The sequence below is a fragment of the Gambusia affinis genome, linkage group LG09 (genome assembly GCF_019740435.1).
Source record: "Gambusia affinis linkage group LG09, SWU_Gaff_1.0, whole genome shotgun sequence".
Lineage (NCBI taxonomy): Eukaryota > Metazoa > Chordata > Actinopteri > Cyprinodontiformes > Poeciliidae > Gambusia > Gambusia affinis.
Genome location: NC_057876.1, coordinates 7,010,750 through 7,034,319, shown reverse-complemented (window position 1 = coordinate 7,034,319; position 23,570 = coordinate 7,010,750). Strand labels below are relative to the sequence as shown.

The window sequence follows — 23,570 nt, the reverse complement described above, 5'->3', positions numbered from 1 at the left end:
AGTGTGCGTCCTGTTTTTGTTCCCCACTGTGTAATTCTTCAGCAGTGGCTGGTTGCGTTTGTTTCCACGATGTTATGAAGCCAATAACAATTGCCTGGGTTTAGTGTAGCGGCAAGTACATTTTATGAAAGGGCTCATTTCATGGTGACATCTTGTCACAGAATAAGACCCTCTTATTCTTGCTGATACAGTTTTCATGCCTAGGTTTTGATTTTTTTTTACACCTTTGACCAAGAACTTTTTATGATCCTCTAAATTGGTGAGCATGGAGGACTGAGCAAATATTTTTAACAGTGAAAGTGTGAAGATAAGCTGATGGACTTCAAGCTGCAAACCTGCTTGAAAAGACTGACTATAAAATATTCTCTGGTAAAAAAATAAGATATTTTAGTGGAAAGCAGCTTGTGAGCAAGGTGTAGCAAAACACATGAAGTATTTTAATTTGAGGACATACAGAAAAAAAACTAGTTTATTTTGACTTTAAGTTTGCTATAGATGTGAGGAATAGTCAAATAGAATTACCATCATCACCTGCTAATATTAAACGTTTTAATCAGCAAATATGCAGAATACTTATGTCTTTATTATATTTAAAATGATCTAATATTTAATATTGAACATAAACTGAAAACGTTTGAGCAAAGCAAAATCAGGTGTTTAGTGAAAAAGTTTTTTAGCAGTAGGAAAGTGAAGGAAAATTAAAGTTCTTGTCGCTTGTTACCTGTTCAGTCAGCACTTATTTTTTATTGAAAATGTGACTAAACAGTGTCTTAACAGTCTAAACATATTGTTTAAATAAATCTGTTTTACTGAACATAAGAGTTTTTCAATCTTTCACAGTTAAGTAAACACACTCTTGTCACACGTTGATTTAAATCTTGTATCCCAACTATAGAAGAATTAACCTCAGAATTGATTTTTGCTTTGTGCCACTTCTGTGTAAATATTCAGGTCTAAATCAGCAATGAAAATCATAAACATGACATAATAATAAAAATAACATGGACTTAAATCTAAACCCTGAAATCAATTCTTTTTTTTTTATACTTAGTGGGTAGTGTCTTTTAGCCACATAGACGCAGAGCATAGGCTGTTATTTTAGCTGTAGTTATGGTTTTGAATTGAATAAAATAACCGTATGATCACATTTCCAGTTGCTAGGGAGCTCTTTAAAATAGAACAAGGCAAAGTTTAGCAAAGCAAACTGCAAGAATAGAAGAGAGTCAAGGGCAATTATCAGGATTTGTAGCTTAACGCGTTTGCTTTAGGTTGTCGCTTTTAGTTTGATGGGCATGAAGTTATTAGTAGAGCCGACCAAGTTGGAAGCTTAGCGAACTGAGCAAGACTTTGAACGGCGAAGATTCGCATTAAATTGAAATCTTTGCCTCAAACAATTTCAGACTTTTGAAAGTGGAGAGCTTTGCGTGTGGGCATATAAATGTAGGATGCCTGAAAAGATGCGGTGCTAATGTGAGACAAAACAGTGAACATGCTACCCAGCACAACTGGCCCAGGCTCATGTAATAGTAATTATATATTTATTATATATATATATGTATGTAAAGAAGGTTGCTGTAGTTGTTGGAAAAATTTTGGATACTGGTAGTGCCAACGTAAGAAACAGGCTAAGACTACACCGGGACCAAAACGTCGTACAAACAATAAGAAGTGATGGATTGTGCAGACACGTGTCACAGGCCATTTAATTCACGGCTGATTTGCGAAAGAAGTTTTTATTGTTTAAAAAAAAAGAAAAAGTACTCCATCACAAGGTGTGGAGTGGGAGTAGCAATCGAGTGGGAGTGAAAAAAAATAATCTAAAGTTTGAATTTATTGCTTCATCGTTCATATAAAAAAGTCCTTTTGATTGCATTTGAAGTTTTGCTATAGGTGCAATGTAATTACAGTAAACACATCTCAGCAGAGAGAGCAGAGCGAACTGCTCCTTGGGCTGATTTTTATTTATTTTTTCTTTCTCTACAAGTACAAAAGACAAAGAAGCAAAGAGTTAGAACAAATCCATCTAGGGCCGAAGACGTGATAAATAAAAGGACAGTCCAAGAGTAAATTGGAAAAGTTCAAATGTTTTCTGTGGAGAAAATCCACTATTTTTATTTACTTTTATTGAACTTTGCCTCAGCGTGTTCAACCATGCACTGCAACCCTTCAGCCCCTGCAAAATAATAATAAAAAAGTAGTTATAGAGCACTATTAACTTTTTGTAAGTCTCTTCTTTAGCTAAGTAAAAGCAAAGCAGAAAAACAAACCAACCAACATATAACGGTATATCAGTTGTCATGCAGCTCTCTCTTTTTATCAATGTTTGTAACCAGAATATTTTGTTCTTTAGCCCACTAGGATAATGTCTTTCAAACTACAATAAAATAAATATCAAACGTGCCAACATGTTTTCTCATTTAAGTTATTTCTAATTTAGATATTAATGTGAAATTCACTTCAAATGTTGGTAACAAGCTAAGAAATCCTAAGAATAAACCGGAAACCAATTAGTTATAATTAATGGACACATTTGTTGTTGTTTTTTTGTTATTGTTGTCTTTATCTGGATCGCATGTGAAAAAACAGCAAAAACGTGCAGGACATATTTCTTAAAAAGTATCTCATACTTTGTGAAAAATCTTTTTTGGAATAATTCTCCTCAAGACGTCTCCTGCATGGAGAAACTGACCCACTCTTTCATGCAAACAGTCTTCTCACGTTGACCTCACTGCTTTCCAAACATCTTTCATTGGGGTTGTCTGGGCTGTTACTCATATTTCCATGAGTGTTTTTCTTTTATGCACATTTTGTAGTAAAGAAAAGATGGATGGACATGTAAAAATTCAAAATAACATCAACTTCACAAAAATGGGGGGGTTGGCTTTTCTGAAATAGAGCTAATGTGCTAACATCGCAAATATTTACCTCACATGACCGGCCACACGAATCGATTCCAGTCACAAACATCCCGATTCCAGAAGACAAAACAATAAAACCTCTTTCTGATTGGCTGCCTGTCACATTCAACAGGCTGCGTTCTCGCTCCCACTCAGGGAAAACCCCCACAGGCTGCAATAATCAAGCCAAGACAATGTTGAATATGCCAGGTTTTAGATCGGGCATACTCAACACACCACCACGTAGCACACCACACACTGCAGGACGATGTAGGATTGTCGTAAAGGGAAAATTGGGAAAAAAAAAAAAAAAAAAAAAAAAGGCTACAGCGGGAACGCCGACATGCAGAAGTGTTATCTGACGGTTTCTCCTCCCTCCCACCCCGAGCCGCAGCAAAATTGCTAAGTCTTGACCGTTCCGCGGTAATAAAAAGGCTGGAGACCACTGGTTTAAAAGGTCATTTTCATGTGCAGTCCCATCTCAACCTTACACAAACACACATAAACATGCAGTGAATAAATCGATTTTCAACCAGTTTTCTGCACCAGTTAGGAATAAAGACTGAGGCTCTTTAAATGTGAATACATTTGAAATTTGAAATTGACATTTGTGACTGTATACAAAATAGACCTGCAAATGTTACAGTAAGTAACACTCAAAAGTATTGCAAGGGAACGCAAAAGAAAAATGTTCCCCCATGTCTCCTAGAGGGCTCCGTAGGAAACATGGCGATTGTGCCAGCTTTATTCTCCTTTTCTGAAACAAGTTAAGAACTTCTTTGGCTGTGTACTTGGGACAGTTCATGAAAAAGAATGGTTTTGCAGAGGTCTGCCAAGATCACGTACTGGTTAAAAAAAAAAAAAAAACAGTCCTGCACCATGACAACACCACCTCCAAACTTCATTATCAGAGCTGAGGTTTTGGGTTGATACCATGCATCGACATCTAATGAGTCCAATTTTGGTTTAACTTAACAAGACTTAATTCTCCCCAGTAATTGATCGGCTTGTCCTAAAGTGATGCAGCAAACGTTTAATGGGTATGTTTTTATCTTCAGCAGTGGAGTCTTGTGCGGTAAGCAGGAATCTTTATGTCACTGGATTATAAGGCGCGCTGACAATGAATAGTCTGTTTTTGATTGATGTCTTTTTTTATACATATATATAGCAGACAGGACTATAAGGCTCATCAAACAAAACAAAACAGTCAGATAAGTCAGTCAGTCAAACACAGTCGTGAGCCACACAAAATCACTTGGAGGTCAGTAAGCACAACCGGAAATAATCATATAAATTCACTAGAGGACGTTGTGTTACTCCAGAACAACGTATAAGACACACTGTTGTTATTTAGAAACATACCTGTATGTTTTGAACATATTTATGAAACGCTTCTTGTGCGATGTATTGATAATGACGAACTTTAAAAAACAATATTCAATAAATGCTCACGACTGGAATTGATTAAAATATGCCTGGACCACAATCCGTCCGCCTCCCAAGCCGTAATGCCATAACTCCAATAAACAGCCGAAATTACACAGATGCCATATTACAATCATCCATCTCACGGCCTTCAGCTGCCGGGACTTCACAGCTTCAAATATCTAATTTGAAATACAGCATGACATAAAACACCAACAGGCAAACATCTCAGTAAAACATGACTTGTAGCATTCCAAATTTTATGGCTGTGGCGAACTTGTAACTTGATTTACTGTTGAACAAAAACTGGGATTTTGTTAGATTGTCATTTAAAAAAATAAAATAACAAAAAAATAAATGAATAAATCATGACATCAATCATCATATTGAAATAGCTTGATTCCAGTGTTCAGGCTGACGGCCCTGATGTGTAGTTCGCTGCGTATTTTGCACAGAAGCAGTCGGTGAATCAGTTGCACAGCGGCGCCCTCGTTCAGCCTGCATGCAGAGGATTACAACCTGTTCTGATAACAGATGGACGGCAGGAGGTCAGTGATTGTATACAGCGGTAATGTCAGGGGGTCGGCTGAGACCAGCTGATGGCTGTCAGAACGAAGCCGTCGAGGTGCTGATTCGGCGTGGCGCCTAATGAAACGTTGCCTCCCGTCAAAGTTATTTAAACAAGTGGCTGCCTATTGTCTGCAGCCGATCGGCGGCAATCTTCCTCCTCAGTCGCACGGCTCTGTCAAGGGGGGCAACTGGCAACCAATTATCTACTCAGTAATGCTGAGTGGGTCGGACTGGCTGCTGCAACTTGTTTCCAGTAAGTCCTGGAGACTAGCGTCTATTAGGAGTGTTCTGGCTCGGCACACTGCAGTTGGACACAAAAGCGCTGTCAGAGGGTGACTCAATCACGGCCTCTGTGTTTGGCGGCGTGTGAAAAGCCTTTACGCTCTTTATTCGAGCAGATGTTTTTCCAATCCCTCGCATAATTACTGCGCGGATATGCGGGGATTTCACCTTTGACCCGCTATCAATGTTTGCAACTGCGCATACGTGGGCGGGTTAAGATAAACATGAACAGTGTTTTATATAATGTATGTTATTACACTATAATAACATACTCAAAAGTAGATAATTAGTCTGCTACAACAAAAAGAAAAAGTGGGGGAGGGGGAAGCAAACATTTGGAGGAAATCCTTCCTTCTTCAGAAGGTTTTTACATACCGTGTTCGTTTTTAATTATTTAATTAAAAAAAACGATTCTGTTTAGTGATCTATCTATCTATCTATCTGTCTGTCTGTCTGTCTGTCTGTCTGTCTGTCTATCTGAGGTTGAAATTAACAATGCTTTACTTATTTTTTGCTAATAATACATAACAAACCCCAGTCAGAGTGCAGCTACTTGTGAACTAAGATCAAATGACACATAAATTATTATTATTAAATACAAATTATTGGGTTTTATTTAGGAATACCAGGATATATGGGGTTGTATATATAATATGAATGCAATACTTTTCAGATTTCCTTCTTTTTTTTTCTTTGAAGAAAAGAGACAATTGTTTTTGTGTAACAACGCTGTGTGGGGTAAAACGTACAAAAAATTAGGTTGAGCTTGTAGGAAGACCAGCGCACCAATGCGGTCCTCAACCAGCAGAACAACAACGGTGTTCAGCCCTCACAAAAACCACAGAAGAAGAAAAAAAAAAAAACAAGCTCCTCTTAAAGGCACAACACAATTGATTAACTGTAGGTCAGGCTCAGTAAATGACTGACCCTGTATGTCACCACATTATTAAATGTAGCTGCAAAAATTAATCGTCTTCCATTTTCATTTTCAATCCATAGGACAAAGTTGTAGTACTTTGTCTTGGTCTAACACATAAAATCCAAACATTATGTTTTAGGTGTTGTGGTTGTAATGTCATAAGCACCAAACAGGAACTATATGACTTTGTTTTCCTGGGATTTCATGTTTCTTAGCATCAAAGAAAATGTGTGTGAATGCCAGCTGCACCCCGCCCGCTGCTTCATGCCTCATTGGTGCCGGTATCGATCGGTCCAGTTTCTCTTTGTTTCCACTCCTCTATTTTGGTCATCTCGACGCAGCTCAGAGAAACCCGCTGGCCTTTGCTAAAACTGCCCTAACAGCCGCACGAGGCTGTGGTAAAATTGCTTTAAATGGCCAGACAGACGGTTTCCGGGAGGCTCTGAATGGTGAGGGAGCCCTTTGGTAAAATGTCTCCAGAAGGTCAGAGAGGCTGCTCGGAAAATAACCCAGATATCTCCGATAGTTCACCGCTCTCGGGCGCGGCAAACTCGCATCCGGATCCAATTTCTCCCTCTCTCGTGCCTTCTGATATGTTCTCCCACCGACACAGTGACAAACCTTCACACAGGCATATTTGGATTGAACTGTACAGTATGTTAGCAACAGTGGTGGTGGGCGGTGTCTGTTGGAAGGCCGGCGCTACACGGCACAGATGTCCTGCCCGTCCAAACGAGCCGCACACTTTCTGCTTTCGACATGACTCAGCTTTCGGAAGAGGGGGGGTTCGAGTCAGTGACATGGGCGAGTGGGAGACAGGCTGAGAGAGGAAGACGAGGAGGAGACGGAGGGGTGCAGGTGACAGAAGAAAAAAAGAGAGAGGGAGGAGGCGAGATTGGATCTGAAATGAGAGAGAACGAGAAAAAGATGCATGCAGGATGCAGCTGTGTTGTGCGCGGACGCTCTGGCTCTCTAGCTGTGACCAACCAGATAACGGCGACGACCGGGTTCGGCTTGGTAAACAAACACGACGATACGCGGCAAATCTCTCCGATCGAGACGAGCGCCGGGCTCTTCATCCAGCCCCGTTCTGCAGCTTTATCCCCTTATCTAAATCAGGCCTCGCGTTCAAGAGGGGGACAAGGTCAAAGCGTACGAGTCGCCGCGTCTTCGGCAGCAGATTGAGCTCGCGAATTAAAATGTCAGAGGACTCCGTGCTTATGCATGCAAACAGACACGCTTAAACAGTCATGACTGCGGAATTAGTTGCTTTCAAGGAGTTGATGGAGAAGTGGGGGAGGGGAGAGTGAGGAGCCACTTCAGGATCTGCTCCTTTTCAGAGTGAGGCGTAGAGGTTGGAGGGCAGGAGAGGAACCCCTTTCCTCCTCCCCTCCCCCCAGTACTCTGACATTAAGTTGGACTCAGATTTATTTTATTGGCTCTGAAGTCCCTTCTCTTCCACCTTTATTTTCCTCATTTGTCTCTCTTCTCTCTCTCTCTGTGTGTGTGTGTGTGTGTGTGTGTGTGTGTGTGTGTGTGTGTCTTTCATCTCTCTCTGTTCTGCTTTCTCTTGTTGTCTCTTTTTCTTCCCGTCCCTCAGAAGTTTGGGCTTAGCTGGAGGCTGACACAGCCACACAAATTCTGACGAGCAGCTGCCTTTACTGTATAAATGCTGAGCCACTCGCCGACTCTAATGACAGACGCTCTTGAAAGCGCTTGCTGCCGGGCAAAGCGAGCTGCAGTCTCTGGTTGTCAGTCGGGATCTGGTCTGTGGTTAAAGCTAGACGTGAACGCGGCGATCGGAGCGCTTCGGCTCGCGCGAGAGTATTGATAAACCATTTTTAACTGACTGCAGCGCTACCTTGGTTGAAATGCATATCGATGGGATAGTATATTCACAGTCAATCTCAGCCATTGTTGCCTTGCAGCGAAGTCCAGGACTTGCTCTTTGTGTAAAAGGCATTAAATTGGTTCGCGCGAGCGCACGCGCACACGGCAACACGCGCCTTTTTCCTTATCTCCTACGCTTTCTCTCACCACAAGTGTGAAATTTAATCATCACTTGAGCCCACAATCCTTTCTATCTCATCTCGAGGCACACACAGGCCCGACAACAACAGCAACAACTGCAGCGATGGCTGCAGCTCAAGATTACTGCTGCCTCCAACAGCTCACACAGAGCAGACTGTCTGGAAAGCTCCTCTCCTCCCGAGCTGTTGTTTAAAACGGCGCCTTAAACACATTCAATTAATGTGTCTTCGGCGCTCGGTTGTTAACGTACAGTGCCTTGCAATGGTTCCTACCTGCTGACTTTTTTTTTTTTTTTTTTTTTGCATTTTGATGTTTTGCAGCCCTCAGCGACGGCGCGTTTTGTTGAAATGTTAAGCGATCCGCACATCATGAAGCTGCCACTAGCGTGTGTCACTTGAATGGTGTGTTCAAATCTCACCTGACTAAACTGCAGTCAGGATTTCTTCTGGCTCTTTTGTAACGGCCACATTTGCTGCATGACTGATGGTCATCCTGTCGATACCTTTCCCCACCTGAGCTGTGGGTATCTGCGGCTCCTCCAGAGTCACCAGTGCCTTTTCGGATGCTTTTCTGAATAATCGCCTGTCAGTTAAAGCAAAGAAGGGCAACTTTTGGCCAAAGGCAACTCAGAGTGTCTCTATAAGTTATCAATGTTCATAAAGTTAATAACATGTCTTGAAATTGGGGACAAATGCATTTATTTGAATTTGAATTGCATCCATTTAAACTTCCCCAAGACTTTGCCGTTTAACCTTTGGTCTTCACGATGCCTTCACGGGTCAGCTTTTTTTAAACACAAACAGAATCTATTGACTTAATTAGGTCAATATTATTTGTATTGCACATCCCAGCAGCACTCGATTATGAAACAGGAAGTAAACATTAAATTTAGTCAAATGTCATCATCCAAATCATCAAGCAAAGTCACATCAAATATGTTGATCAGTATTTCATTTACTACTAATCAGAGGCTTTTAATCAACTCGGTGTTTCGGCTGTTTTGCAGTTTTCTGGGTGATTATTCCAGATTTGTGGTGCATAGAAGCTGAATGTAGATCAGTGGCTCTCACTTAGACTAAAACGATAAAGAAAGAAGAGATGTCTTAAAAATAGATATAATAACAAATGTATATCTTAACTTTTTGAGTTTTTTATGAAATATTTGCATTTAATTAACACAACAGAATGACACTGAAAGTGCTAATCATTTTTATTTAAACTTATTTTTCTTGACATCAGGCTAGAAACTATGTGCAAGTACAACATCCAGTTTAAGAAGCTGTAGCCATTGATTTTTTGAAAAACATGTTGTTTTCAAAAACTTAAAGAATAGGAATAAGATGACTAGATTTTCTGCAGTAGATATTCATCCAGAAAATCTTAAGATGCCTTTTAAAAAAGGGCCAGGTATTACCTGTGGCTCCAAATCTGTTTTATTTTGCCGAGGGACAAAAAAGACTTTTTGGATTGTAAAGGTGGCAGACCTCCGGTCCATCTGAAAACAAAACAAAAAGTAATTCACTGAAGTTTGTAGTTTTTGAATGTGATAAAAAAAAATAAAAAAAAGGATCCCCACTGTGCTTTCTCTTGCTATCTTACTTTCTCTTGCTATCTTATTCACAAGTCCAACTCCTGGATCCTTCTCTTCTTTCAGTGTGTCTGTGAGAGCCACATGAGGCGGGCTCTGTCTTTGAACACTGAACTGCCTCGGTCTCTGCCGATCCCGTGTTCCTGCCCTCGCCCTCTGCACTCGCCTCTCGGTGGGGAAGCCGAGGGTACAGCGAGAACCTCCCTCCGCCCCCCGCCCTCCTTCAAGCGCCACCGTCCTATTACCTCTGGCACTCATCTCGCTGTCACACTGATCAATGATTCATGTGCGCGAAGGCCCCGGCCTGTTAGCTCTCTGCACTGCTGCTTCTCTTCCCCTTCCCCACTTTATAATGACTGGACTCACTCTGGATCTGCCTCTGACGTGTGATGGGGTTGGTTTTTCTTTCTTTCATTCTTTCTTTCTTTCCATTTTCTCTTTCTTGCAAAACCACGAGAGAATCAGAGACGGACGCAGAGAAGTGGATGGACAGACAGACAGGCGTGGCGGTGATGAGACAGGAACGCGCTGCGTCCCAGAGTGTTTCTGGGTGACTGTTTGTTTTACGTGTCCGCGCAAAGGAGAAGGGAAATAAAGAAGGGAAGTTGAAATTCATCTCAAATCTTGTTTCGACTAAATCTTGATTGTTTTTACAGAAGAGCAAGTAATTTAGTCATAACAATCTCTTTGAGCTTAGCTCCACGTTTATAATACATACGGTAAATCTGTCCACTATTCCCAAACGTCATGCTAACTTCCAAGTTGTCTCTTGTGGCTATTTACTGCAATAACAGCTTTATTTGTCAATTTGCCCAGCAGTACCGGAGCTGGAGTAATATAAGACCTGGCATCAATGCTCAGCTGTGGATTAGTTCAGGCCTGCGTGGGAGTTTGGATTCACTAACATCGGGCCTTTGGAGATGGTCGGGTTTGTCCTTTAACCCAACACCTGCAGTTGCTCATTTGACAATGTTATGGTTCACAATGACAAACGCTGTCAAATCATCTGAGCCAAACTGTTCACACAACATCGGTGGTCAAGCAATGTGGCAAATGTTGGCACAAAATAAAAAAGTCACAAAGTTGCCTTTTTTTCATATACATAGATGAGAGAGTTGAGCTCAGACCCTGATCCAACTAATTAACTTAAATTATAGCCCTGACCCCAGAGTGAACCTGACATGTTCGTTTAAGATTGTTATGGGTGCCTGTTCGTTTCGATTTAAAGCCACTATATTGCTTAGTGAGTTTCCGTTTCCTCTTGTTTCCGTTCATTAGCTGACGCGTTTCGGTTCCACAATGTGCTCTTGTGCTGCCAACGAATTGGAGCAGTACTTACAATAATCCGCACAAAGTCTGATCAGTGGTGGACTTTACTTTTCTCTCAGAGCCGAACGCAAATCGTCTTGGAAGTGTGATTGATAGGAGCAGAGCCACATGCAGTGCACTGCCTTTATTACGGTCTGACTTACACCTTGCGTACTTTCTTTATTTCCTCAACATGTTAAATTATCTTCTCTTTTATTTACAAATGCTCCATAGAATCCCGACCCCGACTCAACCCAGCCATCAAGTAAATAATCAGAATTTTCAGTCGGTCTCTTGCCGTGAAGCCAAACTCTACCCTGAATATATTTCTATTGCCAGTCGCCAGCAGCTGTTGAGCCATACTCCTAAGCCGTTGCTACAACTCTGGATATTTGGTAAAACCATTATTTTTTACAGTGTTTGAACTGTAAAAGTCGTAGTAAATACGACGTGACAACAAAACGCTTTAAAATTGCGAAACAAAACGTGGTAATGCATAATTCCTGTTAGATCCAACCAGCAGTTTTACACAGTTTATCTGACCAGCGAGGCGGGCGGCACGGCGGCTCCGCTCGGTTCTTTGTGATGTCAGTGGCAGCTCATCAAAAGGGGGCAAATGAGATATTCCCCCTGTTGCACAGTAATTAATCGCGCAACAGGCCCTACCTGGTTATGGAAGCAAATTGGACCAGCCATGACAATTATAAAGAAACGAATTAAACGAATTAGCACCCCGCCAGCGTCTCGGACGCAGACGCAAACAGTTGCAGTAGAGAGAAGCAGATGCCGACCCAAAATACAGGCGGACCTCAGGACGGGGCGCAGACCAAAACCCAGGAGCCCTTCAGGGTCTGATCCCTTACCAAAGCACACACAGCTACTAGCCGTGGCAGGTTACGACCTGGAAGTACTCAGTTTAACGCCCAGAACCTGCCTGACCAGGTGGAAAACAATGACCTCACTGGTCTTAACAGAAGATATATTGTATCCTCCTTGTTCCCTCGTTGCGCACACATGCTTGGCGCCTGCAGACGCCAAGTGTTCTTGCGAAAGGTTAACAGCCATGAAACAAGAGAATGATGAGCAAGAGCAGGATCTGAAGGGCTTTTAAGAAGGTGTGGAGTGGTGAAGAGGAGAAAGCCAGAGAGCTGCTAAGGGCTGTTGCTTCAGAGTCCTGCCTGGAGTGGCTTATGCTCGGCTAAAAGAGGCGGTGCTGCTGGCGTTGGCGGAGAGATAAGGGGAGGTGGTGGTGATGGGTTGTCCGGAAAACAAGAGGACCAAGAAAAGCAATTCAGAGGGGAGGAAGTGAGAAGCCGAACGGCGAAAACGCTAACTACGTTTGTTTGGGAATAACTTGTCATACCTCAGAAAGCACTCTCACAAACTAATTTATGAAACCATGATAGGCTGTTCCACTCCAGTGCGGAATATAATGCGGTTCGAACAGCGATGATGAATGCACACCCGTATTTGGCGCGGCAATAGTATATTTTAAGTTTAATCCTAATGAAGAGAGCTGATAATGGGCTGTTGCTTGAAGGAAATCTTCGCTGGATTCGCTCTCCTTCCGTCGTCCTTAAATAAAAGTGTGACTCTAAGTCGGTATATTTTCCTGTCGAGTTTCTCTTCAGCCCTGCTTCCTGTCCTCCACCTGCCTGCCCACGACGTCGTCCAGGTGGTTGGAATCGATTGTGTTGAAAACCAAATCCATGAAACTGAATGTATGAGGCGGATCACCAAATGATCCGCCTCATACATGTTGGACATACAATTTTATTTAGCAGTTTTTTCTTCTTCTTCTTCTTCGTGTGAGAGGAGGGCGTAAGTGGAAGAGCAGAAGAAGAGCGAGTGAGAGAGTGTTTGTATATTTTTTATCTTTGGGTTTTTTCTTATTGTTTTTCACTGGGTGTTTATGTGACTTGTTTAGTTGTGATTTTGTGTTAGTTTGTCACGTTTTAAGAGGTCTTTTGGGTTCGGGTGTGGATTCTGGTTCTCTGACACCAGTGAGGTTTCTGCGTCTCAAACGAGTGTTAAAGAACCTAGATACCCTGCAGAAACTTTTAGAACATTTTTACAGCAAACTAAAGGATTTAGAGGAATAAAAATCTTACGTTATTTTTCTAATTTAAGATTATTCTATTTCTCACCAAGGTATCACATCAGGAACAAAGAGGTCTCAGGTTTATCAGATCAGGAAGTTTTCAGGTTAAAGAAAATAACGTCCAAAGTAAGAAAACAATTATGATTAGAATGATGCACAGCAGCACTTTAATATTTTTTTATAGTTTTTTTGGTGTGTTTTTTTAAGCTTCTTACCCAATATGGATTCTTTTAAAGTAGCATCTTTGAATCTTAACGGGGCGAGAGAGGCTGAAAAACGTGCTTTGATTTATCAAATGTTGAACCAAGAGAGAATAGACGTTATTTATTTACAGGAAACTCACAGTGTTCATTTAACTGAAGCAGACTGGGGCAGAGAGTGGAGGGGGGGGGTCATTTTAAAGCACCTCCCTGAGTGCAGTGTGAGCTTCATCTTCTCAAAATCTTTCACCCCAAACTCTACAGAAGTGGAACACGTTCGTTCTTTTAGTCAAAGTAAAGTTTGATCATTTTAGCATGGTTTTTATTAATATTTATGCTCCCATCACCAATGCAGAGAAAAGGCGTTTTTGTTTTTTGTTTTTTTTTTAATTGGGGAAACGTTGGGTGATTGTGGGTCTGAGGATTACGTTTTTATAGTTGGGGATTTTAATTGTACTGAAAAAGAGGTTTTAGACTGTAATCATGCAGAGAGACTGTAATCATGCAGATCCGGCGTACCAACCAGCTCTGCGGCAGCTGGTCTCGTCTCACGGCCTGGTGGATTTATGGAGGACGATGAACACTGGCTCCAGGCAGCACACATGGTCCCACATTAAAGAAAACCGAATCTCTTTGGCTCGTCTTGATCAGATTTATTGTTTTAAACACCTTTTTAACGTGTTTAAAACATACCAGATTTTACCGGTGGGGTTTACGGATCACTCGTTGCTTTTGTTTTTATCAGAAACATTTTATCCAGAAGCGCTTACTGGCATTTTAACTCAGCTATAACTTATGATCAAGGTTTTAAAGAGATTTTAAGTTATTTTTGGATGGGTTTTAGACAGAGAAAGTCTGATTTTACCAGCCTGAGACAGTGGTGGGACCATGGTAAAGTGCAAATAAAACTGCTGAGTCAGCAGCACACTGTCAATGTCACCCGTGACATCACCGGATCTATTAGAGATCTGGAGATGAACATCGTGGAGTTAGAACGACTTAGTGAATCCACAGGAAATCGAGAGCACATTGAAGCTCTCAAATCTAAAAGGCTAGTTTTAGCAAACCTGCTGGAGAATAAAGTCCAAGGCACATTGGTCAGGTCCCGGATCCAGAACATCACGGAGATGGATGCTCCCTCTAGCTTCTTTTTCAGCTTGGAGAGGAAGCACGGGCAGAGGAAGCAGATCCACTCTTTGCTGTCGGACACGGGGCAGCAACTGAGTGAACAAGGGGAGATCAGGAGGAGGGCTGTGGAGTTTTACCGTTCTCTGTTCAAAAGCGAATACAAGGAGAACAAGGAACTGTTCGAGGAGTTCTGTGACGAACTGTCTCAGGTCTCTGAGAAGACAAACACCGAGCTGGAGTGCCCCCTGGGGCTCCAGGAGCTCCACACAGCCGTCCTCAGCATGCAGGGCCAGAAGTCCCCAGGTGTTGACGGGCTCACTGTGGAGTTCTACAAGGCCTGCTGGGATCTTCTGGCCCAAGACCTGCTCGACGTCTACAATGAGAGTCTGCACGCTGCACACTTCTCTCCTTTTGTCCTGCTGCAGGGCAGTGATCACCCTGCTGCCCAAACAGGGGAACCTGCAGGACATCAAGAACTGGCGCCCCGTGTCCCTCCTCTACACCGACTACAAGATCCTCTGCAAGGCCCTGGCCACTAGGCTGGGAAGGGCTCTGGAGCAGGTCATCCACTGCGACCAGACCTATTGTGTCCCCAGCAGGTCCATGGTAGATAACATCTACCTAATTCGGGACGTTTTGGAGGTCTCCGGTTCATTGGGTTTACAAACTAGCTTGATTTCACAAGATCAAGAAAAGGCTTTTGACTGCGTCGAACACGGCTTCCTCTGGGAAACCATGAGGAGGTTTGGGTTCGGCGAGGGTCTTATCGCCAAGATCCAGGTTTTGTATAGTGACATTGAGAGTGTGCTGAAGATCAACGGCAGCCTGTGTTCTCCTCTTAGGGTGTGTAGAGGCATTCGACAGGGCTGCGCGCTCTCTGGGATGCTCTACGCACTCTCCCTGGAACCCCTCCTCCAGTTGTAAAAGGGAGCCAAAAGTACTGTAGAAATATTGTACAAAAAATTCCTGAATAGGACAACTCTCCTCAAGAGGGCTGTCAGTGTGTGGAGTGAAACAAAATAAGATGAAAAAATAAATAAATTAACAATTCATAAGAAAAAAATTAATCAGTAATAAATAAATAAAATATAATAATAACACAGCAGCTATAGAAGACTAGATAAATGTAATTATTATAATTCAGATTCAAATGGCTGTATTAACAGTTCTTTAACCTTTAACTTTCTGAACATGAATGGAACATTGAACATAAACTGTTATGAATATAACAGTTTATAAACTGCCATCTTCTGCCTACTTCTTACTGCTAGAGGTCTCTTAAGGGAGGAGGCAGTTGAGACCCTAAGTAGAGCTTGAAGATGCTTGTCAGTAAGTCTGGACCTGTACTTGGACTTATTGAAGTTCAAGGTAGAGAATGGCTATTTACTTAACTCAAGTATGTGCTCCCAAAAAGACACATGGTCCGCTTGAACATTCGGAAAGCTCAGGAAGTTGGGTGGCAATTCTCTCAAAAATTGCCCAAGCTTGTCTGCTTTTCCACTCACCTCCCTGAACTTGGCTTTGAGTTCAGAGTGGCACTCTTGGTCAATGAGCTCCATTTGAAGCACTGTGATTGGTAAGTTAGTTCAGCTCCGCACACAACACTGAAAAGTGCCAATCATATCAAACTCGGGCAGTGTTGGTATAGTTACTTTGAAAAAGTAACTTTAATCAGACTACTTATTACTCCTTGAAAAAGTAACTTAGTTAGATTACTGACTACTTGATTTGGAAAGTAACTAAGTTACATTAAAAGTAACTTATTAGTTACTTTCAGCAGGTGCTGACAACAACGCTCTGCCTCCTGGGAAAATCACATTGATCTTTGCCAATACTTTTTTGTAAGCTATTTTATAATGGTAACATCAACAATGTGTCTCCACTGATAAGGTTGAACTGAAGAGGAGATTGTAGAAAAATAAAAAACGTGAGTAGTTTGTGTGGTCCACTGTTGTCTGGAAAACTCTAAGAAGGATTTTAAAGCCCCCCCCCCTTACCTCCCCCCCAGCCTCCAGGTTCTGCGTTACGGCCCTGCATTTGGTGTCACTGCGCACAGAGCTGCAGCTCACAGCTCAGATGGCTGCACAGATTTGCGACACTTATCTTAGTATTAATAATTAGAATTAAGTTGCCATTTTAATTATTGGCAACTACGGACACGTTCATTCGTGGCTGTTTTCACGTTTATTGCGCTGTTCATATTAGTCTCGATGTTTGTAGTTTTCTGGAGCGCAACGCGAAGCTCGACGTCATTCAGAGGTAATACATTAACTTGACATTAACAAAGACACAGCGGGACGGATCATCTGAGAAATGATGAACAGGAGAGACTGACTAAAACTACCTTAATGACGGACAAATTCTTGGATTTATTATGAGTCTCTGCTTATTTCCAAGCCAACAGCAACTTCACGTTCAAAACGCAGGCCCAAAAAGCGCAACCGCCACTCATTAAATCTCGGACTTGGCAGAATCTCAAAATAGTTCCAGTTTATCCACCAGCACATCACAACTTTGCTGATTTCCATTGTTTGATTTTGCAAATGTGTCAGAGAGAGAGAGACGCAAAAAAAAAAAATAAAAAAAAGAATGATGTGCAAAATGATTTTGATAAGTAACTCTGACTACTGGATTTGAAATAGCAACACGTTAGATTACTCGTTACTGAAAAAAGTGGTCTGACGTCAGTAACGCATTACAAATTAACGCGTTACTGACATCACTGCTCGCGGGCCACACTAACATTAAACTTTCATATTAAGGTGGGGGCCACAAACTATCGTCCCGAGGGCCGCAGTTGGCCCGCGGGCCGCGAGTCTGAGACCCCTGCTCTACGCACTCTCCCTGGAACCCCTCCTCCAGTTGTAAAAGGGAGCCAAAAGTACTGTAGAAATATTGTACAAAAAATTCCTGAATAGGACAACTCTCCTCAAGAGGGCTGTCAGTGTGTGGAGTGAAACTGGGAGGGCAAAAGCCTCAGTGGAGGAGTCTATACAAGCCTCCAATAAAGACAAGGACTGGTGACCTTCAGTGGAGGACTCTGCACGGCACCATTGCAACAAACTCGTTTTTTATCAGTCATCGGTCCTGGGGTTTTAAACGAGTGTCCTTTTTGCAAATTGTCTTAGTGTGTTTCATGTTTTTATGGATTGTGTACGGCTGACTGGTTTTTTTACATTTTTTAACAGCCATCTTTAGCTGCTTTAGCATGGTTTTTACCAATTCCGTTTTTATCAACGGTGTACATTACAGTCGAGCCACTAGTTTGAAATCCCGGATTTTGAATTATTTAATAGCCGAAGCCAAAATGGCTATTTACTTAACTCGAAGGGGAAAAATGCAGGCTGGACCTCAACTTGATACCGTGGCTCTGTGGAAGTGTAATGTCAAGGCCAAGTTGAGGTTGAAGTTTTACTTCCACGGAGCCACCGCGATTTAAAGCGTTTTTACAACTGTGGGGTTCTAAGAGTGTTTTGTGCACCATTTCTGGTCAGGAAGAACTAAAATATAACAAGCTTCTAATGTAAATATTTATTGTCTTTTTAGTTTTTTTTTTGACCTGATTATGTAACAGTTTATTGTTAAATTATTGTACAATAAATGTTTGGTTAAAAATAAAAATCTTCTTCTTCTTCTTCTTCTATCAATGAAATGACTCATCACAAGTCATTTCACATCGGCGCGTTAATGAGAAAATCCTCGACTCCACATCTTAAAACACAAGACGGAGAAACTGCGTCGGAAATCGAGAGATACTTTTGAAAACGGGGGGGCGCAACACGTACGCGCCCGGCCTCGTCACGGCTGACAGTTCAGTTAGTCTGAACCAAACTATGCGTGGCGTCTCCCTCTCTTGGTAATCATCAGTGTTTGTGCTTTGAGGAGCTCGCATTGTGGACGAGTAGATAGCTGAACCCAAAGTGGCGTGAGTCACTAGGAAGTCCCCGCGGCACCGAAACGCAGGATCTGCCGATCCCAACAGATGACTGGGGGGGGGCGGTTACGTCAAGGGACTACCACGCTTTGGTAATGCTCTTCTCTTGGAGCTCATCGTTCATTTGCTGTATTTTGTAGGGGGGAAAAAAATACCACGTCTTTTTTTTTCTTTTTTTTTTTTTTGCTTTCCTCTGCTTCAGTGAAAAGTAACTGCAAATGGCTTTGAACTATCTGGAGGTTTAATTAGGCATTCCTCATCAGCAGGGGATTGAGTGTGGGTGAGGTAGTGCGCGTGTGTGTGTGTGAGAGAGAGAGAGGTGTCCAGGCTTGCACGCTTTCAAAGACCGACGCAGAAACGGGACGATGCGATTGTGTTGGTTTTACTGTAAATAATTTGGGATTTGTTTTTTTTTGTGAACAGCCATTTTGAGGCGAGCTGGCGTCTGGCGCCTTTTCCTGGGCGTCGGCAAATCAGCAGGCAGGCGGCAGACGTTTGAAGTCTTTAGAAGTTTTGCACCTTGATCTGCATGCAGCAGCCATCCTCTGACTGCCACCAGCACATCACAACTTTGTGATTTGAGTCTTTGCTTTTGTTTGATGTTGCAAATGTGTCAGGAGAGAGAGAGCAAAAAAAAAAAACAAGAAAAAAAAAACTGCAATGATGTGTTTCGTTCGCTTTGTTCTTCCCACCACCAGCAAAGGCACATAACCTTTACAGATTCTTTCAAAGTGCTAAACTAAAGTAATTTTCAGGCACAATCTCTGGCGCAAAGAAGCCCAAGATTGGTCGGACAGCTTTTACTGATAGCCTCGCAGGACGCTAATTAATTTCTTTTAATGGGCGCGGCGTTGGTTTTTCTCATTTGACAGCGTGTAGGATTGTTGTCCTAGTAAACACTTTTACAAGTGGGAGGGGGGAATCCTGTATCCTCCTCACCCTTTGTTGTTTAAAAGCCCCATATGGATTGTGAATCGGCAGCAGCTTTCAAAGCATCGTCAGTCATGCATAAAAGACTGTGTGAACGCTTTAATACCGGCCCTAGGCTCCGGCTCTGAAGATCTGCCTTAATTGCCCACCTCTGCTGCATTCCGCGGTCACGTGCGCACGTATCGGCGCACAAGTCGAATCCGTGTGCGACACGGTCGGTGTTTTGTGTGTGTTTGCTAATTGTCCATCGCTCGCTGGCACTAATAAGCGCGTAAAGAGACTGAGTGCTCTAAGATGGGCATTAAACGAGATTCAGACACACCCCTCTGCATGCCTTGAATAATGAGCCTTTATCTCTGCTTTTTTTCCCCCCCTGTGGCTGACACACTTTTCTTTTTTTTTTTGTTGCTCTGTGTATGTGTGTGCGTGTGTGTGTGTGTGTGTGTGTGTGTATGCAGCGGTCCACCTGTTAGGCCTGACCTGGCATCTGCGGAACGGTGAGAACCAGCTGTATGAAAACGGTCTGAGTTCAGCGGACCATCAACAGGAGGACCGCGGCAAACTCCGGCCTACGAGCTCCGTCCACCTGCTGGACGCACTCAACCCTGAAAACACATACACGGCTGACAGAGGTGAGGTCTCTCTCTCTCTCTCATTCTCTCTCTCAAACATGCGCACACCCACCCACGCACTCATTGGGTGCGAATTAGCAAGACAGTCTCACTTAGCAAGGTCATTCGGTGACACAAAGTGTGTCCGAATTGAGGAGCCGTCCGTATCCTTCGAAGGTGGCACTTGAAGGCAGTTTACGTTCGTGTGATGCTCCAACAAATGCTCCCTTCTTTTCCTCGCATTCCAAAAATGGGGACGGCGTATCCTTCCCAGGGTTCATTGCGGGCCAAACGGGGCGTTTCCGGTCTTATGACAGCTGCGGCTGAAACTGGAGCAGAGTACAGTTTCGAAGTATATTCAGATCTGGCGTTAGAAAAATGAAAAGCCCAACGGTGGCTGTGTGGGTGTGTCTTTGTCATTTGCATAGCTGTAAATTTGCAAATTAGCCAAGGCTATAAATGTTGTTGTGTTCTGCTGTTGTTTATACTCAACACTCGTCCCCGTGCAAGTAATAAGAAAATGAAATTGTATCCATAGTAACCTGCACTTTCAGGACCGCTGTAGCAAGTCAGCTTGATTCTGTGTCTTTTTGGACAGAGTTTTCCTGTAAACGTGACACTCGTTGTATATTTCTCTAATAAAGTTGCGGATCGAATTTATTTTGCACATCAGCACATGTTCACAGGTTAAGTAAGTCATTATTGTTCCGTTCTCTAATTGACTCTGTTAATCTTTCTGTGGTGGCAGAAAGCACTTCGAGCTTCGGCCAACTGAGCTGAGTGGGTGGAGTATTCGTCTTGCAATCAGAAGGTGGTTGTAGGTTAAATTCCAACTTCCTTCTGTCAGATGTCAATTTTTCTTTTGGATAATTAAAGATTTTGTTCCTTGCGCTCATGTTTTATGAAGGAAATTTACATAGTTTTAAACGTAATTTACTCCACACACATAGTAACACCAAGAGCTGATACAAACAGTCATTTCAACCACAGCTTACATGACAAATGATATGAGTTGCTGTCGTAACTCATATCATCCCGGTGTCTTCGTCGAGTCTTTGTGGCTGTTGTTGCAGTCGGCAGGAAGGATCTCCAGCAGCAGTCAGTCTTGCAACAAACATAAAGAAGCATCTGACTGAAGACACATTTGCTGTGTGATTATTTTCACGACTGCCGAACGTGAACGTTATGCTAACAGCTCAACATCTGGGAAGCAGATACAATATTTCAAGTATGCTAGATGACATTATCATTTGTTTTTGCTGTTCTGCTTAAGCCTCTGTCTGGGTTGTGTGGTTAGAATGCTGGGCAGAAAGACACTGGAGTCAGGAATATGATCCTAACCCCGTTGTGATTGATGGAGGCGACAGTTTGAACTTCCTTCTTCAGCTCTGAATCCATCGAGTCCTCTGGGATGGACGGGGTCGTAGTCCAGATGTTATTTGAGCTGCTGGATCCGCTTTTACAAAAAAACCATATTGTTGCCATGGTTACCACATGTTGTGTGAAAGCAACGGAAAAAAAAAATAGGAGAAAAAAAAAACTCTTCAACTTCACACCATCTAACGGCAAAACAAAAACAGTTAAGAACAAAAGTCTACAAAAATAACATCTTTAACATAACAGAGAAATTCCATCATTGTTCCTCGATGAGTGGTTCATTTCTATTCAATTAAATGTTACTTTAATTTGCATGATGTGCCAGATTTTATTTCTCAAAATATAATGTTAACCTGTCAAACTCCAGCTGGGCAAATCTGTTGATAGAATAACTATTTTGTGTGCGCTCCACAAATCAGGTCGTTATGGAAGCGGCGGGACAGCCGTTTTTAAAACAAATCAGTAAAAAGCCCCATTTGCCTCAAACGATGTGGGGAGCAGGACAAACATGGAGTAAAAGGGGCTCAGGTCAAAACTGAATGTTTCTGCTCATGGAAATGGGCAAAGGCTAACCCTGCGCATCATTCTGAACTCACAAAACCTGGGGACAAACACGGCGGTGGCAGTGTCATGCTCTGTGGAGCTTTCCTCCTGCAGGACGTAGAATCTGGTCAGGATGGGGAAACAATCCCGTCTCTAGTTGAGCAAAACTGGGCAGAGTTAGCCGAAAAAATACTTGCAGTTGCAAATGCATCCAAAAAGGGGATTTTACAAAGTAGTTCTCGAATATTTATATGTGAATTTTTTCTTTCCACTTCACAATTGTACTCTACTTTGTGTTAGCCTGTCTCTTAAAATCCCATTAAAATACACTATTTTATGGCTGCATGATATGAATAGATTTTTTTCTTTACTTTTCTATTAAAAAAAACCACTTGCGCTTGTCAAATCCGCAGATGTACCATTTAAAAACTAAGAGCAATCTTTTCCAAGCATCAGTAGTAATTTCTGCAGCCTGAGCACCATCAGGGCTACACCGTGAACTGGAAAACCTCCAGCAACCAGTACCACGCCCTCCCAGTACAACAAGCTTGCAGAACACGACGACATGAAGGGATGGCATGACACGGCATCCCACCGGTCGTGTCGGGCCGCCTTTTCCGATCGTCGGGCCTTTCTGCGACAATTTGATGGGTTTATTAATCTCGACTGGGCCGTGGAATTCCACCTCACGCAGCGGGACTGAGAGCGAGCTGCCAGCTGTCTAGCAGAGAAGGGAAAAATCAATCAGTCCTGTTTATTTTCTGAGTCGTTGCTGTCACTTTGAGGGCTAGAGCTCAAAGTGACGTCTGCGATGTTAGGTCAGTTAATTTGTGTTCCATTAAAAGGGGAGAAGGGAAAAGCAAAACACACACACACACACACACAGTTTTGTAGCCTCCCGGGCGAGGCAGGCTCATTGAAAATTAGCATGTGTACCCTAGCGTTGTGTTCCAATCAAGTCTGATTGGAGCCGGAGCTAATAAATTCTGCAGTCATTTATCGTGTAACTGAATGGCAACGAAACACTCTCCTTTTCCCCTCAGAAGGGCCAGATGTTGGGGGAGGCCGCATGTGTTTCGGCCATTGTGAAAAAGGTTATGGGGATGATCAGAAACATAAATCCATATGAGAATATTTGTCTCAAGAGAGTTAGAGTCCATATGGTTTTCCAGCAGGACAACCCTTCATGTTTTAGCTAACATCTAGGCTGGAGCATACAGAGAAGGGAATCTTTCACTATTTTTCTTTGGACAGTCTCAAGATCATCCAGTGTTTTTCAGTGTTATGCCTTCGCTGCTTTAACAAATGCCGTATAGATAACAAAAATGACATAAAAGAAATTTAACTTCACAATTTAACGCCTTGAAATTGGCCTCTGTCTTTTTGAAGAAGCTCCCTTTCTTTCCTACACTCCGCTTCCAGTAACGCTTTGCCAACGTTTTCACCAGCGTTTCACTGAAAGTAGTTCATACGCTAATGTGCAGTTCCAACAGGTGTTTGCTAATTGCTGCCGCTGCTAGTCTGGAGGAGCTTCGTGAGACCAACAGTATTTTTGCAAACAAAATGGCTACCTAAAGGATTTCTCAAACATGCATGAAAGAATCAAGGCAACACTTCCAGGTATGTTTTTGATGATGGAATAACATCATAACGTGATGTAAAGCTTATTTTTACATAATACTGCCCCTTTAAAAAGCGCCAAAAGCACTATTGTTTCTCTTCCAAT

The 23,570-nt window shown here is 42.5% G+C and overlaps 1 protein-coding gene across 1 annotated transcript in view; it reads left to right on the top strand.

Annotated features, from left to right (window-relative positions):
• Nucleotides 1–23,570, top strand: part of tenm1 (teneurin transmembrane protein 1) — a 277,903-nt gene that overhangs the window by 111,439 nt on the left and 142,894 nt on the right. The window contains exon 6 of the mRNA XM_044127788.1: nucleotides 19,772–19,945. Coding sequence (XP_043983723.1) covers nucleotides 19,772–19,945 — 174 coding nt within the window. The remainder of the gene's footprint in view (nucleotides 1–19,771; nucleotides 19,946–23,570) is intronic.